The sequence below is a fragment of the Monodelphis domestica genome, chromosome 3 (genome assembly GCF_027887165.1).
Source record: "Monodelphis domestica isolate mMonDom1 chromosome 3, mMonDom1.pri, whole genome shotgun sequence".
NCBI lineage: Eukaryota > Metazoa > Chordata > Mammalia > Didelphimorphia > Didelphidae > Monodelphis > Monodelphis domestica.
Genome location: NC_077229.1, coordinates 121596334 through 121613584, shown reverse-complemented (window position 1 = coordinate 121613584; position 17251 = coordinate 121596334). Strand labels below are relative to the sequence as shown.

Below are 17251 nucleotides of genomic sequence, written 5' to 3'. Positions count from 1 at the left end.
CAATTGCATAACCTATCAATATAGTAATGAACAGTTGGGAAAGCTGAATCAGTTTATTGTCTATAAAGCACCCACCTCCTGTCATATAAGCTGAGATGTGGAAGAATATTTCACAATGATTTTTAAAATCTTACAGTTAATGTCCATATCTAATTGTCCAAAATACTATTAGAATCAGTTGTGTCCCGACTCTCTATATCTAATTTCCCATGATTCACTGATGAATATGGGTCATGTATGGCCCTATTAGGAAAGCTGGATGAATTGAGGGGATCACAAAATTATCCTATATTTTTGTTTTTCAATTAGCTTTCTATCTGGCCTTTGTGAATTGACTCTCATTGCATTCTAATCTATTCTTGTTCCCTAATATTGGACTAACTTTCCAAACGTAAAAATTTTATATCCTTCTCAAATAACCAAAAATTGCAGGTTATCCTAAAGTTTGCCAAAGAACTGGCAAGATACTGAGCATACATAAAGAAAGCCTCAAAAAGTACTTTTTAAATCATTAGAGTAATTAGTAATCAAAGGTATTTATGAAAATAATCTAGTAGATATAAAAGTATTAATAAAAGTTTTAATGGTGAAAAAATATGTCAATGAAAACTTTAGATTCTTGGATTTAATAGTTTTGGGTTCAAATCCCAGTTTGATAACTGTTGACCTGTGTAACATTGAACAAATCCCTTAACCTCTTTGAGTCTCACTTTCTTCAGCTGTGAAATAAGGCTGTTGGACTACATGCCCTCTGAAGTCTCTTCCAATTCTAAATCTTATTTATAATCCTTAAATTTGTCCAAAGTAACACAGCCAATGGCAAATCTAGGATGTAAAACCAGGTCCATTATTCTTTCTGTTAAACCACAGTGCCTCCCTAAAGCAATAAAAGTTTAAATTATTGATCCAAGTTTCAATTGCTAGAGAGGGGCCAAATGAGAATTAGGACCCTCAACTCTTTTCCCAGGGCTCATTCTGCTAGACCACATTCTCTCTCTTTCATGGAGTCAATGAAGGATATTTCAGAAAGGAATTTAATTTTCCAAAATGAGAAAACTCTCCAAAGAAACTATGTTCTTATTAGCCAGCTTTGCTATTTAGATTAATATGACTCCATGACATATACATTTGTTCTGTAAGGGAAAGGAAGGTAGAACTGAAAGGAACCAGGTCATTTGTTCTACCCCTCCATAAAGCAGATAACTTACACAGCATTGTGACGAACCACTCTGCAGCTAATAAATGATTTGTTCTGACTCAATATTCCATCTTTATTCCATCATTTTAAAATATTTCACATGCCAAGAAACTCAAAAAGGATATTAAAGACAAAAAGTTATGACCATAAAAGAAAAGTGGGTAAGATCAGTTACTGTGGGTTCATATTAAAAAATCACCAACTCCAGAATAAAGGGGAAATCTGGCATTCTAAATAACCTATGGCTACATAAGAGGTCACCATTTTTGATTAACTTTCAATGACAATGACTTTGATTTACAAAGTCCACCAAACAGTTACAGAATCTTGGGAGTACAAGGAAAGCTAAAGGTCAGCCAATCCCATTCATGAGGCTTGAATCCTCATCAAAAAGACTAGACAATGAAATATCTAGCATACACCAACATATAGGCAAGGAAAGTTTTCATGAAATCAAGACTGACATTGAATGTGGAACTGACTAGTCCATTAAGGGCAACGCACTTTTTTTTTTAAAACCCTTACCTTCCATCTTAGAATCAATACTATATATTGGTTCTAAGGCAGAATCCTGGTAAGAGGCAATGGGGGGTTAAGTGACTTGCCCAGGGTCACAATGCTGGGAAGTGTCTGAGGCCAAATTTGAACCCAGGACCTCCCATCTCTAGGCCTGGCTCTCAATCCACTGAGCCACCCAGCTGCCCCCAGGGCAGCACGCATTTATTTCACACCTGTGTCTACTTGGACAAGCCCTTAACAGCAAGGAAAGGAAGAAATAAAAAAGTGTCATTAAATCAGCTAAATCAGTTCAATAATTACTTGAGTTCAAGTTCCTGACCTTCCACCTACCAGCTATGTGACCTTAGGCAAGTCATTACCCCAATATCATTTATACCCACTGTCCATTCTCTGAAAGAAATCTCATCCTAGTTTACCTGCCATCTCATCTCACCTAGACTACTATAACAGTCTCATAACTGATCTTGATCCCACTGTCTAAAATCTTGCCTCTCTCTAATTCATCCTCCACATTCTAGTTTATCCAAGGATGATAAACTGATAATCCTAAAGCACAGATTTGAGAATGTTCCTTCACTGATCAAAAAGTACTGGTGGCTCTCTATTGCCCCTAAACTCCTCTATTGGTGGTTTGGAATCCTTCATGATCTGGTCCCCTTCTTTATTTCCTGGTTTACTACACACTATTTCCCCTTCATGCACTCTGCATTTCCCAAACTGGCTTACTTATTGTTCCTTATCACCAGCATTCTATTTCCAGGACTTTGAACAAGCTATCCCTCATTCTTGGAATGTGTTCCCTTCTCATTTAGCCCTCAAAATACCCAGTTTCATGTATCTTCTAATTTGAGAATATCTTGAATTAGGGAGGGTGGGGTCAGCTCAGTGGATTGAGAGGCAGGCCTAGAGACGGGAGGTCCTGGATTCAAATCTGTCCTCAAACACTTCCTTGCTGTGTGACCCTGGGCAAGTCACTTAACCCCCATTGTCCAGCCCTTACTACTCATCTGCCTTGGAACCAATACCCAGTATTGATTTTAAGATAGAAGGTCAAGGTTTAAATAGAAAATAAAAAGAATACCTTGAAGGATTACACATATTTTTGCATTAATTGATGCATCGGGTACTTCTAGTTTAAATCTCAGCTCAGTGGTCAACTCCTAATTGAGGCCATTCCTGATCCGTGACTCCAACTTCTACTCCCTCCCATCCTATCCCAAAATCATCTTGTTGTACATTTATTTCTACATGTATGTGTTATTTCTTCTGATTAAATATAAGTTTCTTGAGGACTGAGGCTGTTTTATGTTTGTCTCTTCATCCCCAGCAGCTATTTGAATGAATAAGAATTTATTAAGTATGTGCTATTTGACAAGCACTTTGAGTAAAAAAAATATTTAAGTCCCTATCCTAAAAGATATTACATTCTAATAGAAGGAGACAATACATAAATGAAAGTGGTAGGGAAGGGAGTCTGGACAGAGGACAGTTGACAAACACATTGGGTCTATGGGCACAGCTTCTGCAGGTACAGTTTAGGAGGTTGTTCTTCTGGGTAAGGAATAACAGGGAATATTGGATGACTGGAGAACGGTATGACCTGGGATCAGCTAGATATAATGGGATGAGTTAATCTGTACTTAGTTATTCACCAACTGAGACAACACAGAAGCAGAACCAGGCTCAATGTAGACGACTGATAGATGTTTGCTTGCTGATTAAATTTATCTAATTCTCAATTTCTACCAGTGAAAAATGAGAAAAACAATACCTACCTTAAGTAGCTCATAATATTAGGACCAACTGAATATATGTGAAATCATCTCAGAAGCAGATAACTATAAATCTTAAGGTTTTGTTTTTTACTACATAAGCATCTAAATATAGTGACTATATCAATTACTGTTTTTTTGTTTTTTAAACCCTTACCTTCCTTCTTGGAGTCAATACTATGTATTGGCTCCAAGGCAGAAGAGTGGTAAGGGCTAGGCAATAGGGGTCAAGTGACTTGCCCAGGGTCACACAGCTAGGAAGTGTCAATTGCTGTTTAAGAAGTAATTGTAGAGAGAAAGCAGCGAAGGACCAGGGGCGGTGGCGTGGGCGGGAGCAGCGTGTGGGGAGAAGCGCAGGCTGGGGCGAGGGGAAGAAGATGAGGAAACTGAGGCCCAGAGAAGAGAAGTGACTGCCAAGGTCCTGTCACAGCAAGTTATTAGTAGCTGAGCTGGGGCTGGAGTCAGGGTCAACTGATTCCTGTTCAGGGCCCTTAACAAAATGAAAAAAAGGAAGAATACTTCAGATGGAAACACTGCCAGCACAAAAAAGAAGAGGTTTATTATTAGAACAAAAAAATGATGTAATTGAACAGTATGACATGATCATAGCAACTCTAAGATAGAACAAGATGTTGGAATACCTGGATCTATGGTACAGACACCCAACTCTCACTTGTGGCTCCCAGTAGCTGCTAGCATGCAGCAGCGGCCACACCTCGGGCAACGGCTTCGACAGGCCAGCTAAACCTTGTGAGGGTAGCCATTGGGTTGTCGACCCCTGATGAACCAGGGCTTTGCTCACCCAGCACGTGAAGACTGCTTCGGCCGAACAAATGGAAGAAACCAACAAGAAGGTTCAAAGGCTGAGATGGCGACGCAGCAAAGCACTGTGGAGTGCTGAGGGCGTGTTGGAGCACAAAGGACAACACCGCCATCCAATGCAGCTGAGGAAGTCTCCAGGTGTAACGATTCTTTGTGCCACTGGACCCAGGCTTCCAATGCCGAGAGAGTGGGACTGTCTCTGTGCATCGACTTTTCCACTTATATCTCCTTCACGCACAAGTATCTTTGTGCACACTCATCTATCCATAGATGAAAACACACAGATAATTGTCATGCTCGGTTACCGAGAGACTACTACCAGACCAGACCATAGTACAGAATATTATAAAACATACAGGCAAAACAAAATAAAAAGACAAAGTTGCATCAGCTTTTGGTGGTTTGCAAAAAGCTACAAGGAATTGAAGTGGACAATCATGGGCCAGACTGGAAAGAAATCTGAGAAGGGACCAGTTTGTTGGCGGAAGCGCGTAAAATCTGAATACATGAGACTGAGGCAGCTCAAGAGGTTCAGACGAGCTGATGAAGTAAAGAGTATGTTTAATTCTAATCGGCAGAAGATTCTAGAAAGGACAGAAATCTTAAACCAAGAATGGAAACAGCGAAGGATACAGCCTGTACACATCATGACTTCTGTGAGCTCATTGTGCGGGATCAGGGAGTGTTCTGTGACCAGTGATTTGGATTTTCCAAAGCAAGTCATCCCATTAAAGACTTTGAATGCTGTTGCTTCAGTACCTATAATGTATTCTTGGTCTCCCCTACAGCAGAATTTTATGGTGGAAGATGAGACAGTTTTACATAACATTCCTCATATGGGGGATGAAGTTCTTGATCGGGATGGAACTTTCATTGAAGAATTAATTAAAAATTATGATGGGAAAGTACATGGAGATAGAGAATGTGGGTTTATAAATGATGAGATTTTTGTGCAGTTGGTGAATGCGCTTGGTCAATACAGTGATGATGAAGATGATGATGATGGGGATGATCCTGATTTGAGAGATGAAAAACAAAAAGACTTAGAGGATAACAGAGATGATGATAAAGAAAGCCACCCACCTCGGAAATTTCCTTCTGACAAGATTTTTGAAGCTATTTCCTCAATGTTTCCTGATAAGGGAACATCAGAAGAGCTAAAGGAAAAGTACAAAGAACTAACAGAGCAGCAACTTCCAGGAGCCCTTCCTCCTGAATGTACACCAAACATAGACCAAATGCTAAGTCTGTTCAGAGGGAGCAAAGCCTGCACTCATTTCATACTCTCTTCTGCAGGCGCTGCTTTAAATATGACTGTTTCTTACATCCATTCCATGCAACACTCAACACTTATAAGCGGAAGAACACAGAAACAGCACTAGATAATAAACCTTGTGGACCACACTGTTACCAGCATTTGGAAGGGGCAAAAGAGTTTGCTGCTGCTCTCACTGCAGAGCGAATCAAGACCCTGCCTAAGTGCCCAGGAGGTCGTCAAAGAGGAAGGCTTCCAAATAACAGCAGTAGACCCAGCACACCAACTATTAACGTGTTGGAATCAAAGGATACAGACAGTGATAGGGAAGCTGAGGCTGAAACAGGGGGAGAAAATAATGATAAGGAGGAGGAAGAAAAGAAAGATGAAACTTCTAGCTCTTCTGAGGCAAACTCCAGGTGTCTAACGCCAATAAAAATGAAGCCAAATATTGAACCTCCTGAGAATGTGGAATGGAATGGTGCTGAAGCCTCAATGTTCAGAGTTCTTATTGGCACTTACTATGATAATTTTTGTGCCATTGCTAGGTTGATTGGGACCAAAACATGTAGACAGGTCTATGAGTTTAGAGTAAAGGAATCTAGTATTATTTATAGCTCCAGTTCCTGCTGAGGATGTTGATACTCCTCCAAGAAAGAAAAAAAAGGAAACACCAGTTGTGGGCTGCACATTGCAGAAAGATACAACTGAAAAAGGATGGCTCCTCTAACCATGTTTACAACTATCAACCCTGTGATCATCCACATCAGCCTTGTGACAGTTCTTGCCCATGCGTGATTGCTCAAAACTTTTGTGAGAAGTTTTATCAGCGTAGCTCAGAATGCCAAAACCGATTCCCTGGGTGCCGCTGTAAAGCACAATGCAACACTAAACAGTGCCCTTGCTATCTGGCTGTGCGTGAGTGTGATCCAGACCTCTGTCTCACATGTGGGGCTGCAGATCACTGGGACAGCAAAAACATGTCCGGCAAGAACTGTAGCATACAGAGAGGATCCAAAAAGCATTTACAGTTGGCACCATCTGATGTGGCAGGTTGGGGAATTTTCATCAAAGATCCTGTGCAAAAGAATGAATTCATCTCTGAATACTGTGGTGAGATCATTTCTCAGGATGAGACTGACAGAAGAGGAAAAGTTTATGATAAGTACATGTGCAGCTTTCTCTTCAACTTGAATAACAATTTTGTGGTGGATGCAACTAGTAAGGGTAACAAAATTCGTTTTGCAAATCATTCAGTAAATCCCAACTGCTATGCAAAAGTTGTGATGGTTAACGGTGATCACAGGATAGGTATTTTTGCTAAGATAGCCATCCAGACTGGTGAAGAGCTGTTTTTTGACTACAGATATAGCCAGGCTGATGCCCTGAAGTATATAGGCATTGAAAGAGAAATGGAAATCCCTTGATATCATCAGCTACCTCCTCTTTAAAACAGCTGCCTTATTTTCAGGAATTTCTACTACTGTGAGCAATTTTAGACAAATAAAATGCAATTTGAAATTCTGGATTTGCAAAGTACTGTAAGAGTAATTTATAGTAATAGGTTTAAAAATCGACTTTTTATTGCCTTCTCACCAGCTGCAAAGTGTTTTTGTACCAGTGAACTTTTGCAATAATGTAGTGTGGTACATTTTTCAACCTTGAATAAAGGATACTTGAACTTCCTTGTTAAAAAAAAAAAGAATTGTAGTTTTAGGCAAAGAATCTCAAATCCAGTGGAATTTCATTATGTTTTTTAATGACTACTCAAATCATATAAATATAACATTCTTATATGTTCTCATGATAACTATCTGTGCTGAAATAGATGAACCTAACAACACAGATTTAGAAATTACAGATGAAAATGAAAAATGGTAAAAAGCTGATATGAGCCTCTCACAATCTCAAAATGCCATAAAGCTGAAGGTCTTGAATGGCAAAAAATAGTCTTTGGCTCAAAAGTCCTTTTCTAATGACTCTACCTGGGTGATCTATACTGAATTCTATCCATAGGGCAATTTTAGTACTAGAAGATATATTAAAAATCATTGAGTTCAAACTGTTCATTTTAAAGAGGAGGAAATTGCAAACTAGAGATCTAAAATGAAATGATCAAGATCACACCTTAGTACACAACCCAGGTCTCCTCACTCCAAGTCCAGTGCTGTTTCCACTGGACCAGAATGCCTTTGATTATGGCTATATATCTTCAGACTACATCTTGTATGAGGAAAAACGTTTTGTAAAAACTTTATTATAAAGTCACAAAATAAACTATAAAAGGCAGGATAGGAAGGAAATAAAACATTGTAGGAACAAGTTGCTTTATTCTAAGACTTGATCTCCTATCCTATCACAGACTCCCAACACAGGAAGGGAATAAATAGGTAAGAGGAGTCAGAAATAGGAAATATCTACAGTAGTAGTGGTAGGAGGAGGAGGAGGACTAGGACTAGTAACAGTAACAATAGTAGTAGTAGTAACAATAACAGTAGGAGTAGTAGGAGTAGGAGTAGTAGCCCTATAGATACTCTCAATTTTATAGATAAGAAAACTGAAGCTCAAGAGAGAAGGTAAATGACTTCTCTGGGGTCACACAGATGTTGAGAATCTGAGTCAATATTCCAACCCATGTCTTTTCAACTGTAAACCCACTTACCAGGCAATACTGCTTCTCCAAAAAAAAGTGGGTAATGATCAGATTTCTGTCCAGGACCAATACTAGATGGAATTAGATGGACAAGCAATACTAGGAAATGCCCTCAAGATGACTACTGGGAAAGGAGTTAGAACAGTGTAGGAAACCCCTCAAGTTAATACAAGATGGTGCTGTTGCCTACACCTGGCCATGCAAGGGAAGGTCATTTTGACCATGTAGATAGTCCATCTCACTGTCCCTCTTTCACTCTAAAGATTAAGGAAGAAAAGGGAGAAACATATGAAAAGCAATAGCTTTTGGAGTAGCTCAGTCAATTGAGAACCAAGCTTAAAGACAGAAAGTCCTGGGTTCAACTTTTACCTCAAACATTTCTTAGTTGTTTAAACACTTACCCCCGTTGCCTTGTCCTCCCCACTCTCTGTCTTGGAACCAAGAGATAAAATTGATTATAACTCAGAAGAAAAGATTTTTTTTTAAAATAAGAAGAAAGAGAAAGGCAGAAGCTCCTGAGTAATGAGACTCCATCTCTTTCATTATTTTCCTCTACTATGGGCCAGTGTGTCACATAAGACCAACATCCAAAGTATTCAATCCATTCTTTTTGTAGGTTGGCCTACCTTAAGCCTATCCAGCAACCAACTGATAAGACAGCACAAATTTCTAAACTGATGAGATGCTGATGCCGCCCAATCTTTGAGTAAAGAATGACCAAAATGAGAAGTCCATTGCACGAAAAAAATCCCTGCCTTTAGCACTGTTAACTACCCGTTAATTAACAATGAAGGGTACCTCAAATCCTCTAAACGTGCATATGTATTACTCTACATGTGCTTATTCAGAGTTTAAAAGTGTTAGTTACTGATAATTTTTCCTGGACAAGCAAATAAACAGGGTACCAAATATCATCATCATCAAGACACAACAATATCAGCAATAATAATGTGTTAAAAGCTTTTGAAACATTTTATATACATTGTTTCACTTAATATTCACAATGATCATGTGTGCCAAGTATTCCCTATATTATCCCCATTTTACAAAGGAGGAAATAGAGGTCCAAAATAGTAAACAGGACTTTCCTTCTAATATAAAAAATAATGTTCAAACATATTTCATAGAAAGTTAAATGGTATAGCAGAAGTGGTTCTATCACTAATTAGTTATGTGATATTGGGCAATGAATTTTTTTCCTCTATGAATCTGTTTTCCTATTTGTAAAATGAAAGAATTAAACTAGATGGCCTCTAAGGTCTCTTCCAAATATAAGATACAATATTATCAATATGTTAGAACCTATTATAATATTAGGATACCATGAAAAAACTACAGATTGTTCAATTCAACCAAAAGAGCCTTTTCAGTAGTAGAACCAAGAATATGAAAATCCATAGGTTCCTTAATGTCTTGACTTAGACTTGAAATCTTAGACCCTAGAATGCTCTTTGAATAAACAACTTCTCTGTGGCATGATGGCTATAGTAATTGTATTCATGACAGGGAACACATTGATGTAAACTAGGCAATCAATTAACTTATTTTCTTTTTTTAACTGAAAGTAATTTTCTTGAATTATGGTTGGTAAAAAAATACATTTGATATTTCTGGTTTTCTGCATTTATTTGGGAGATTTTAAACCCTAAAATGTGATCATTTTTTTGTGAGGGTAAGGTAAGAAACTTTCTATTTCCACTCAATATTCTCCATATCTAACCTTTCTCAAATTCCATTCAGATCCTTTCCATTTCGTGTGTGTGTATGTGTTTGTGTGTGTGTGTTTAGTTAGATTTATTTAGGTCAAAGAGAAAAATTGAGGTCATTCACTATAATAGGCACACTATGTATTTCTCCCAATAACTCATTTAACTTTTAAGAATATAGATAAAATTCCATTTGGTACAGATATGCTAAGGATTGATATTAATTCATCTTCTCTTTTAATTAAGTTTATTTTTGCTTTTGCCTTTCTTTGATACTATGATAGTCACTCTTGACTTTTTTTACTAAGCCTTAAGCATAACACATTCAACTCCAGGTCCTCAGTTTAACTCAATGGTTATCCTGTAAACATATTGTGGGATTCCACTTTCTAATCCACTCTGCTATCCTCTTACATTTTATGGGTGAGGAACTCATGATTTTCAAGAAAAGGAAAGTTGCATAAGAATGAAACTAACTGACATATTCATTTTAAAACAACTATTAAGATTTAATAATTTTATTAATTCTGGGGGTGTAATAGGAAGAGGACATTTTCCAAAAAATGGTTCCTTTAACTAGAAACTCACCTGACATAACTTAGCACTTTTCATAATTTATGGATTTCACAGTGAAATCAAGGAAAAGAGGAAATAAAACTAAAGTATTGGGAGCCACTGTCAATTGGAAAGTGAATAGATTTTAAGATGTAGCATCTCTGAAAATAAAGTGTAATCAATAAGAGAAAGCATTCATTTTATATAGATCTGATTTACATAAAATTTTTCATATTCCTTATATAAAGCGAGATATACTTTGTCTGCATAATGTCAAGACTATATATGCCGATTAGTATTAGATATAGAAAATGGATGAGTTAGAGAAGCCTTCTAGGTAATAATAATTAGATTCCCACAGATAAAAGAAAATACATGTTATAAAAGGAATAACTGCAATGGAGAACTGGAAAATTTTCCTACCAAACTATCATCATATTAAATGGAAGAAGACAAGACATACATTCCTTTACAAAAACAAGAAATATGACAAGAAATTTATTTCCCCAGGATTCATTAATCATACTAATAACCTGATTTTTCTTCCAGGGAATATACAAAAAAAGTATTTCAAAATAAATTCATTTGTTGACCATCTGTCTGACACATTTAACAAGGACAGTTTGTCTACAAAAAAAAGTTTAACTAACAAGTCCCTCTGGCCATTCCATGGTAGAATTATGCAATATATCTAGCATAGTATTTAGTCACATAAAAGTTGTTTAAGGTTCTACTGTTCACTTGAACTATTGTTGGGTCATAATGGACCCTGTAGCTGAAACCATTAACTACCCCAACATCATTGATCAATATAAAATCTCTCAACATTTCAATCCTTAAATAGTTGGACTGGGAATTTAAATAGCCTGGTCACTATACAAGAAGCTTATAAGTGGGGACTTTCTTAGGCACATGTAATTACTTTTCTTTTAAAGCAGCTAAGTGGCTCAATATATAGAATACTGTCATTCTATATATTGTAAAGAAATATTGTCTTGTCAAGTCAAGAAAACCCATATTCAGACCTAGCACCAGACATTTACTTAGCTGTTGCAGCTAAGTAGCTGGGCATTTACTTAAGTTCTGCTTCCCTAAGTTTCCCAAACTGAAAAAGGGAGGTGATAACAGCTTCTACCTCCCAGAACTATTTTGAGGACCAAATGAGATAATATTCACAAAGCTTAAAGAGTTATATAAATGCTACCTATATCAGTCAATAAGCATTTAGAAGTGTGAATTTTAAAACTATTCCACCCTAATCAGACTGTACTTTAGAAGATCTGATTTAGCTATTTTCTGATCAGTAACAATGGAGATACTTGGAATAACAGAATCAGGTCTTGGAAACTCTACATTTCTCCACCCTTCTTAGTTTGACAAGATTAGGAAGGTCTGCATCAAACTCAAGATTTAATTATCTGAGGAAATGGCCTTCAACATACATGTGCAGAAAAACAGACAGATTCCTGGGCTGTCCTAAGTCAAGCTAAGTGATCATTGGTACAGATGAGACGCAAGAAGGTGACGTAAAACCGTCCATATAAGGCACATCAATTCCTCTCTATTGCTCTTTCCCTGGAGAGGAGACTCTGAGTGAGAGTGTGCTAGGCATTTCAATATCTTGGAGTGTTGGTGGTGAGTTTTGCCCTCGAGCTAATTCAGGTTCAGGCATCTTAAAAGAGCCCCTTTGGAGGTCAGGCTGATTCTTTCCTCCTTCACACTCAAAACCTTACTTTCTAGATCTCTTAATCTTCTCATCCGGTAATAGCCCCTTCCTTCTTTCTTCTTCTTAATTTCCTCCACTATGTCAATTAAATCCCCATAAAATTTCCAGCTGAGTTTGGGTGTTTCATTAGGATTTTATAAGTAATATCCTTGGTGACCAAATATAATTATTACATACATTCCATAACTTTAACCTTTACAGAAGGCATTATGTTAAGTGCTAGGGATTCAAAGAAATTGGAAAATAATCATCTAATGGGGAAGACAACATGCAAACAACTATGCATAGATATAGATATAAATACACACACACATACATATACATACACAATAAATTAAATATAACCCTAGGAAGAAAGTTCTAAGATTAAGGAGGATTGATTAAGACTTTTTAAAGAAATTTAGACTTTATCTGAAACTTGAAAGAAGTCAAGTCAGGAGGCAGAAAGAAAAAGAGAAAACTGGAAGCATGGGAGATAGTCCATGAGAATAAACTAAGAAAGGATCTTGAGAAAGGTACGGCAAAGAAGGTAATGTCACTAGAATGAAGTATGTTACAGACAAAAGAATGGTTGCCATAAACTGTGACCATGAAAATATGGTTTCAAGACAGTGTCTTGAGTTAAATCAAAAATAAGTAGTCACCATGGGAAAATTCCCAAATATGAAATACCCAAGAAAGCTGGGTTTTATGGAGATTTTAATTAATACAAATGAAGGAATTAAAGAGAGAGAGAAAGAGTAAGAGGAAATAATAGGAAGGCTAAGGCCTAGGCCAATGGCCTAGGCCTTTCTTTTAAGAGAGAAAACTAAGTCAGTCTTTAATCACTCACCACAAGATTGTCCCAAACTCTAGTGTTCAGAGAGACCCTCCAGTTCATCTCCTGAGCTCAACTGATCCAAACTCCCTAAACTGGTTCAGACAGTTCCTTTTAAAGAGAATTTTCTCCTACATCACCTCCCCTAAGTTTTCAAGTCTACCAATCACAGTAGACGTTTTCCAAAGGACTGACCATTCTTAATTCACATCTTGTTATCACCTTCTTAATTCACATCTTGTTATCATCTTCTCTGGGTAGACTAAAACTTCTGAGTATTTCATATGTCTTTGCTAAGCTTGCCCTTTTAGTGATTAATTTGACCTTCATAGGTACTTAGCACCCTTTTGTATTAGATCTAAAAATAGACTTAGCTTAAGGGTTTTTGCCTCACTATAAGTATGAGTTAAGTACTTTTTCATTGTTCAGTAAGGAGTTTACAACTTTATCTTCCCCTAAAGTATACCTAAGTATGGGTGGAGCAATTTTAAAGTTCCCAATAAATTCCTGATCAAGTACCTCCATTGTTTAAATGGGGGATAACCTTAACCTTAACCTTAAGATAATGTTCCAAGGTAGAGTTGAGAATTTTTAAGATTCACAAGTAAATATGGCAGGAGATGAGTAGCGGTTTATAGAATAAGGTAAAGAAGAGCAAAAAAATAGGGTCTATGAAAGCCTTTAAAAGTCAAAGTATTTTATATTGGACTCTAGAGATAACAGGAAACCACTGGAGTTCATCAAAGGGGTGATAATCAAACCTACATTTAAGGAACAAAAATTGGACAGTTGAGAGAAGGGTGGACTAGAACATGGAAATACTTAAGGCAGGGAAACCAACAAGCAGGCTATTAAAATAGTTTGGGCATAAGATGATAAAGGTCTACACTATAATGATGGCAATGTCAAAGGAGAGAAGGGGTGGTACCTGATACATATTATAAAAGTAGAAAGAACAGAACTGCACAACTGAGCAAATATTGGGAAAGAGAGTGTAAAAGGGAGTTAGGAGCTGAGAATGACCTCCTAGATGGTGAGCCTGGTAGGGTGGAAATATGATGGAACTCTGGACAGTAGAGAGGGAGTCAAAAAGAGGAAGAGATTGAGGGAAAAGATGAGTTCCATTTTGGACATGTTAAATTTAAGCTGTCTTGCCTATAAGACTTCTAGATTAAGATATTCAATGGGCAATTGGAAACATGAGACTAGAAGTCAAAAGAGAAGTCAGGGTTGAATAGGTCTGAGAATCATCTTCTAAGAGATAATAATTGAAAGAAAGAAAACTGACTAGATAACCAAGTGAAATATTAGAGGAGAGGAATGAACTTGGGAATGAGCTGGGTATCTAATGTTAGCAAGCCAAACCTGGATGAAGATCCAGCAAAGAAGACCGAGAAGGAGCGATCAAACAAGTTGGAAGAAAACAAAGAAAAGGAAGTATCATAGAAATCTGAAGAGAAGAGAGTATCAAGGGGAAAAGATTAATCAACTTTGTCAAAGGCAGCAGAGAGATCAAGGTTGAGGAATGAAAAATGGCATTCAAATTCTGTGAGTAAGAGATCACCTGTAACTTTGGAGATGGCACTTTCAGTTGAGCAATAGCGTAATGAGATAGACTGCATAAAGTTAAGAAGACAATGAGAAGAAAAGTGGAGACACCAATTGTGTAGGGATATGAAATGGCAGTTAGAGGAGACAGAGAGATCAAGGGAGGATTTTTGAATATGTGGGAGATATGAGCATGTCTATAGGAAGTACAAAGCAGCCAGTTCAATAGAGAGGGAAAAATTATAGATCAATGAGAGAGTAGGTATGGAAAAAGGGAGTAATCTGCTTAACAAAATAGAAAGAGATGGAATAACTTGAACAGAAAGAGAGATTTGCCTTGGCAAGGAGAAAGGCCATATGAGTCAGAACTGAAGGAGGAAATGGTAGCAGCTGAATGATATCATCTGAATGATATGAGATGTGGATGAGAGAAGTTAAAGAAAAGAAAGTAAGAAAGTGTGCAAAACTGGAATGGTCTACCTTAGGAGGTAGGGAATTTCTCTCTTGAAAGTCTTCAAGAAGAAATTAGGTGAACACTTGTTAGAGATGTTGGATACATTTTGTAGGGGTCGGTTAGAAAATCTATGAAGGGTCTTCCAATTCTAAGATTTCATGATTCTATGCAAATAGTCACAAAATAGCCATCAGGCTCTCTACCCTATAATAAGCCCTTTGTAAACAATTTAGTCATTTCTACATTCAGAAAATGAAAGAGGACTTAATGAAGTCATGAAAACATTTTTTCTCAGCACATCAATTTCCATACCACATATAAAATGACTTAATCATACATTAAGGCATTTACATTATAGGTTATCTTACAGATTTAGTATTTTGTGTTTTATAATTCTACTTAAGTTTTAGCTATGTTTATGGCAGAACTTGTTATTTTATGAATAAAATACAACTTCTACTGATTACATTTGAGAAATGCAAATAAAGATGTTATAGCTTTTTTTAAAATGTGACTTGGTGAGAGGGGGGAGGAGGAGGGAGCATAAAAAGGGAGGGGCTAGAAAGGGAAGCATCTCAAGTGAGGAGACTAGGGGGACTGACCAAAAGTAAATTACTGGTTCAAAAGGAGATAGCTAAAGAAGAAAGGTCAGAACTAGGGGAAGATATCAAAATGCCAGCAAATCCACATGGGATGATGAACTCACCCATAAAACGTAGACAAATAGCAGATTGGATTAGAACCCAAAACCCTACCATTTGTTGTCTCCAAGAAACACATATGAGGCTGGTTGACACTCACAAGGTTAGACTTAAAGGTTGCAGTAAGACCTTTTGGGCCTCAACTGATAGAAAGAAGGCAGGATTTGCAATCATATCTGACAAAGCCAAAGCAAAAATAGACCTGATCAAAAGGGATAGGGAAGGTAAATATATTCTGTTAAAAGGGAGTATAGACAATGAGGAAATATCACTAATCAACATGTATGCACCAAATGGTATAGTATCCAAATTTTTAATAGAGAAACTAGAAGAATTGAAGGAGGAAATAGACAGTAAAACCATATTAGTGGGAGACTTGAACCAACCACTATTAAATTTAGATAAATCAAACCAAAAAATAAACAAGAAAGAGGTAAAAGAAGTGAATGAAATCTTAGAAAAATTAGAGTTAATAGACATATGGAGAAAAATAAATAGGGACAAAAAGGAATACACCTTTTTTCAGCACCACATGGCACATTCACAAAAACAGATCATACACTAAGTCACAGAAACATGGCACTCAAATGCAGAAAAGCAGAAATAACAAATGCAGCCTTTTCAGATCACAAGGCAATAAAAATATTGATCGGTAAGGGTACATGGAGAGCCAAATCAAAAATTAATTGGAAATTAAATAATATGATAATCCAAAATCGGTTAGTTAGAGAAGAAATCATAGAAATAATTAATAATTTCGTTGAGGAAAATGACAACAGTGAGACATCCTTTCAAACCTTATGGGATGCAGCCAAGACAGTACTTAGAGGAAAATTCATATCCCTGGGTACATATATTAACAAATTAGGGAAGACAGAAATCAAGGAATTGTAAATGCAAATCAAAAAACTTGAGAACGAACAAATTAAAAACCCCCAGAAGAAAACCAAACTAGAGAGCCTAAAAATTAAGGGAGAAATTAATAAAATCGAAAGTTACAGAACTATTGAGCTAATAAACAAGAAGCTGGTACTTTGAAAAAACAGACAAAATAGACAAAGTACTGGTCAATCTAATTTAAAAAATGAAAGAAGAAAGGCAAATTAACAGCATCAAGGATGAAAAGGGGGACATCACCTCCAATGAAGAGGAAATTAAGGCAATCATTAAAAACTACGTTCCCCAACTATATGGCAATAAATATACCAACCTAGGTGATATGGATGAATATTTATAAAAATATAAATTGCCTAGACTAACAGAAGAAGAAATAGATTTCTTAAATAATCCCATATCAGAAAAAGAAATCCAAAAGGCCATCAAAGAACTTCCTAAGAAAAAATCCCCAGGGCCTGATGGATTCACCAGTGAATTCTATCAAACATTCAAAGAACAGCTAACTCCAATACTATACAAACTATTTGACATAATAAGCAAAGAGGGAGTTCTACCAAACTCCTTTTATGACACAAACATGGTACTAATTCCAAAGCCAGGCAGGCCAAAAACAGAGAAAGAAAATTAT

General features: G+C 36.8%; 2 protein-coding genes across 3 annotated transcripts in view; one reads left to right on the top strand and one right to left on the bottom strand.

Moving 5' to 3' along the window:
* ZFAT (zinc finger and AT-hook domain containing) overlaps positions 1 to 17251 on the bottom strand; it is a 318710-nt gene that overhangs the window by 218643 nt on the left and 82816 nt on the right. The window lies entirely within an intron of this gene.
* On the top strand, positions 4675 to 7075 carry LOC100026981 (histone-lysine N-methyltransferase EZH2-like). Its single transcript, XM_056823030.1, is given in 4 exon segments — positions 4675 to 5541; positions 5544 to 6178; positions 6180 to 6224; positions 6226 to 7075. Coding segments are annotated over 4 exon segments (2241 nt in total). The 5' UTR covers positions 4675 to 4748; the 3' UTR covers positions 6994 to 7075.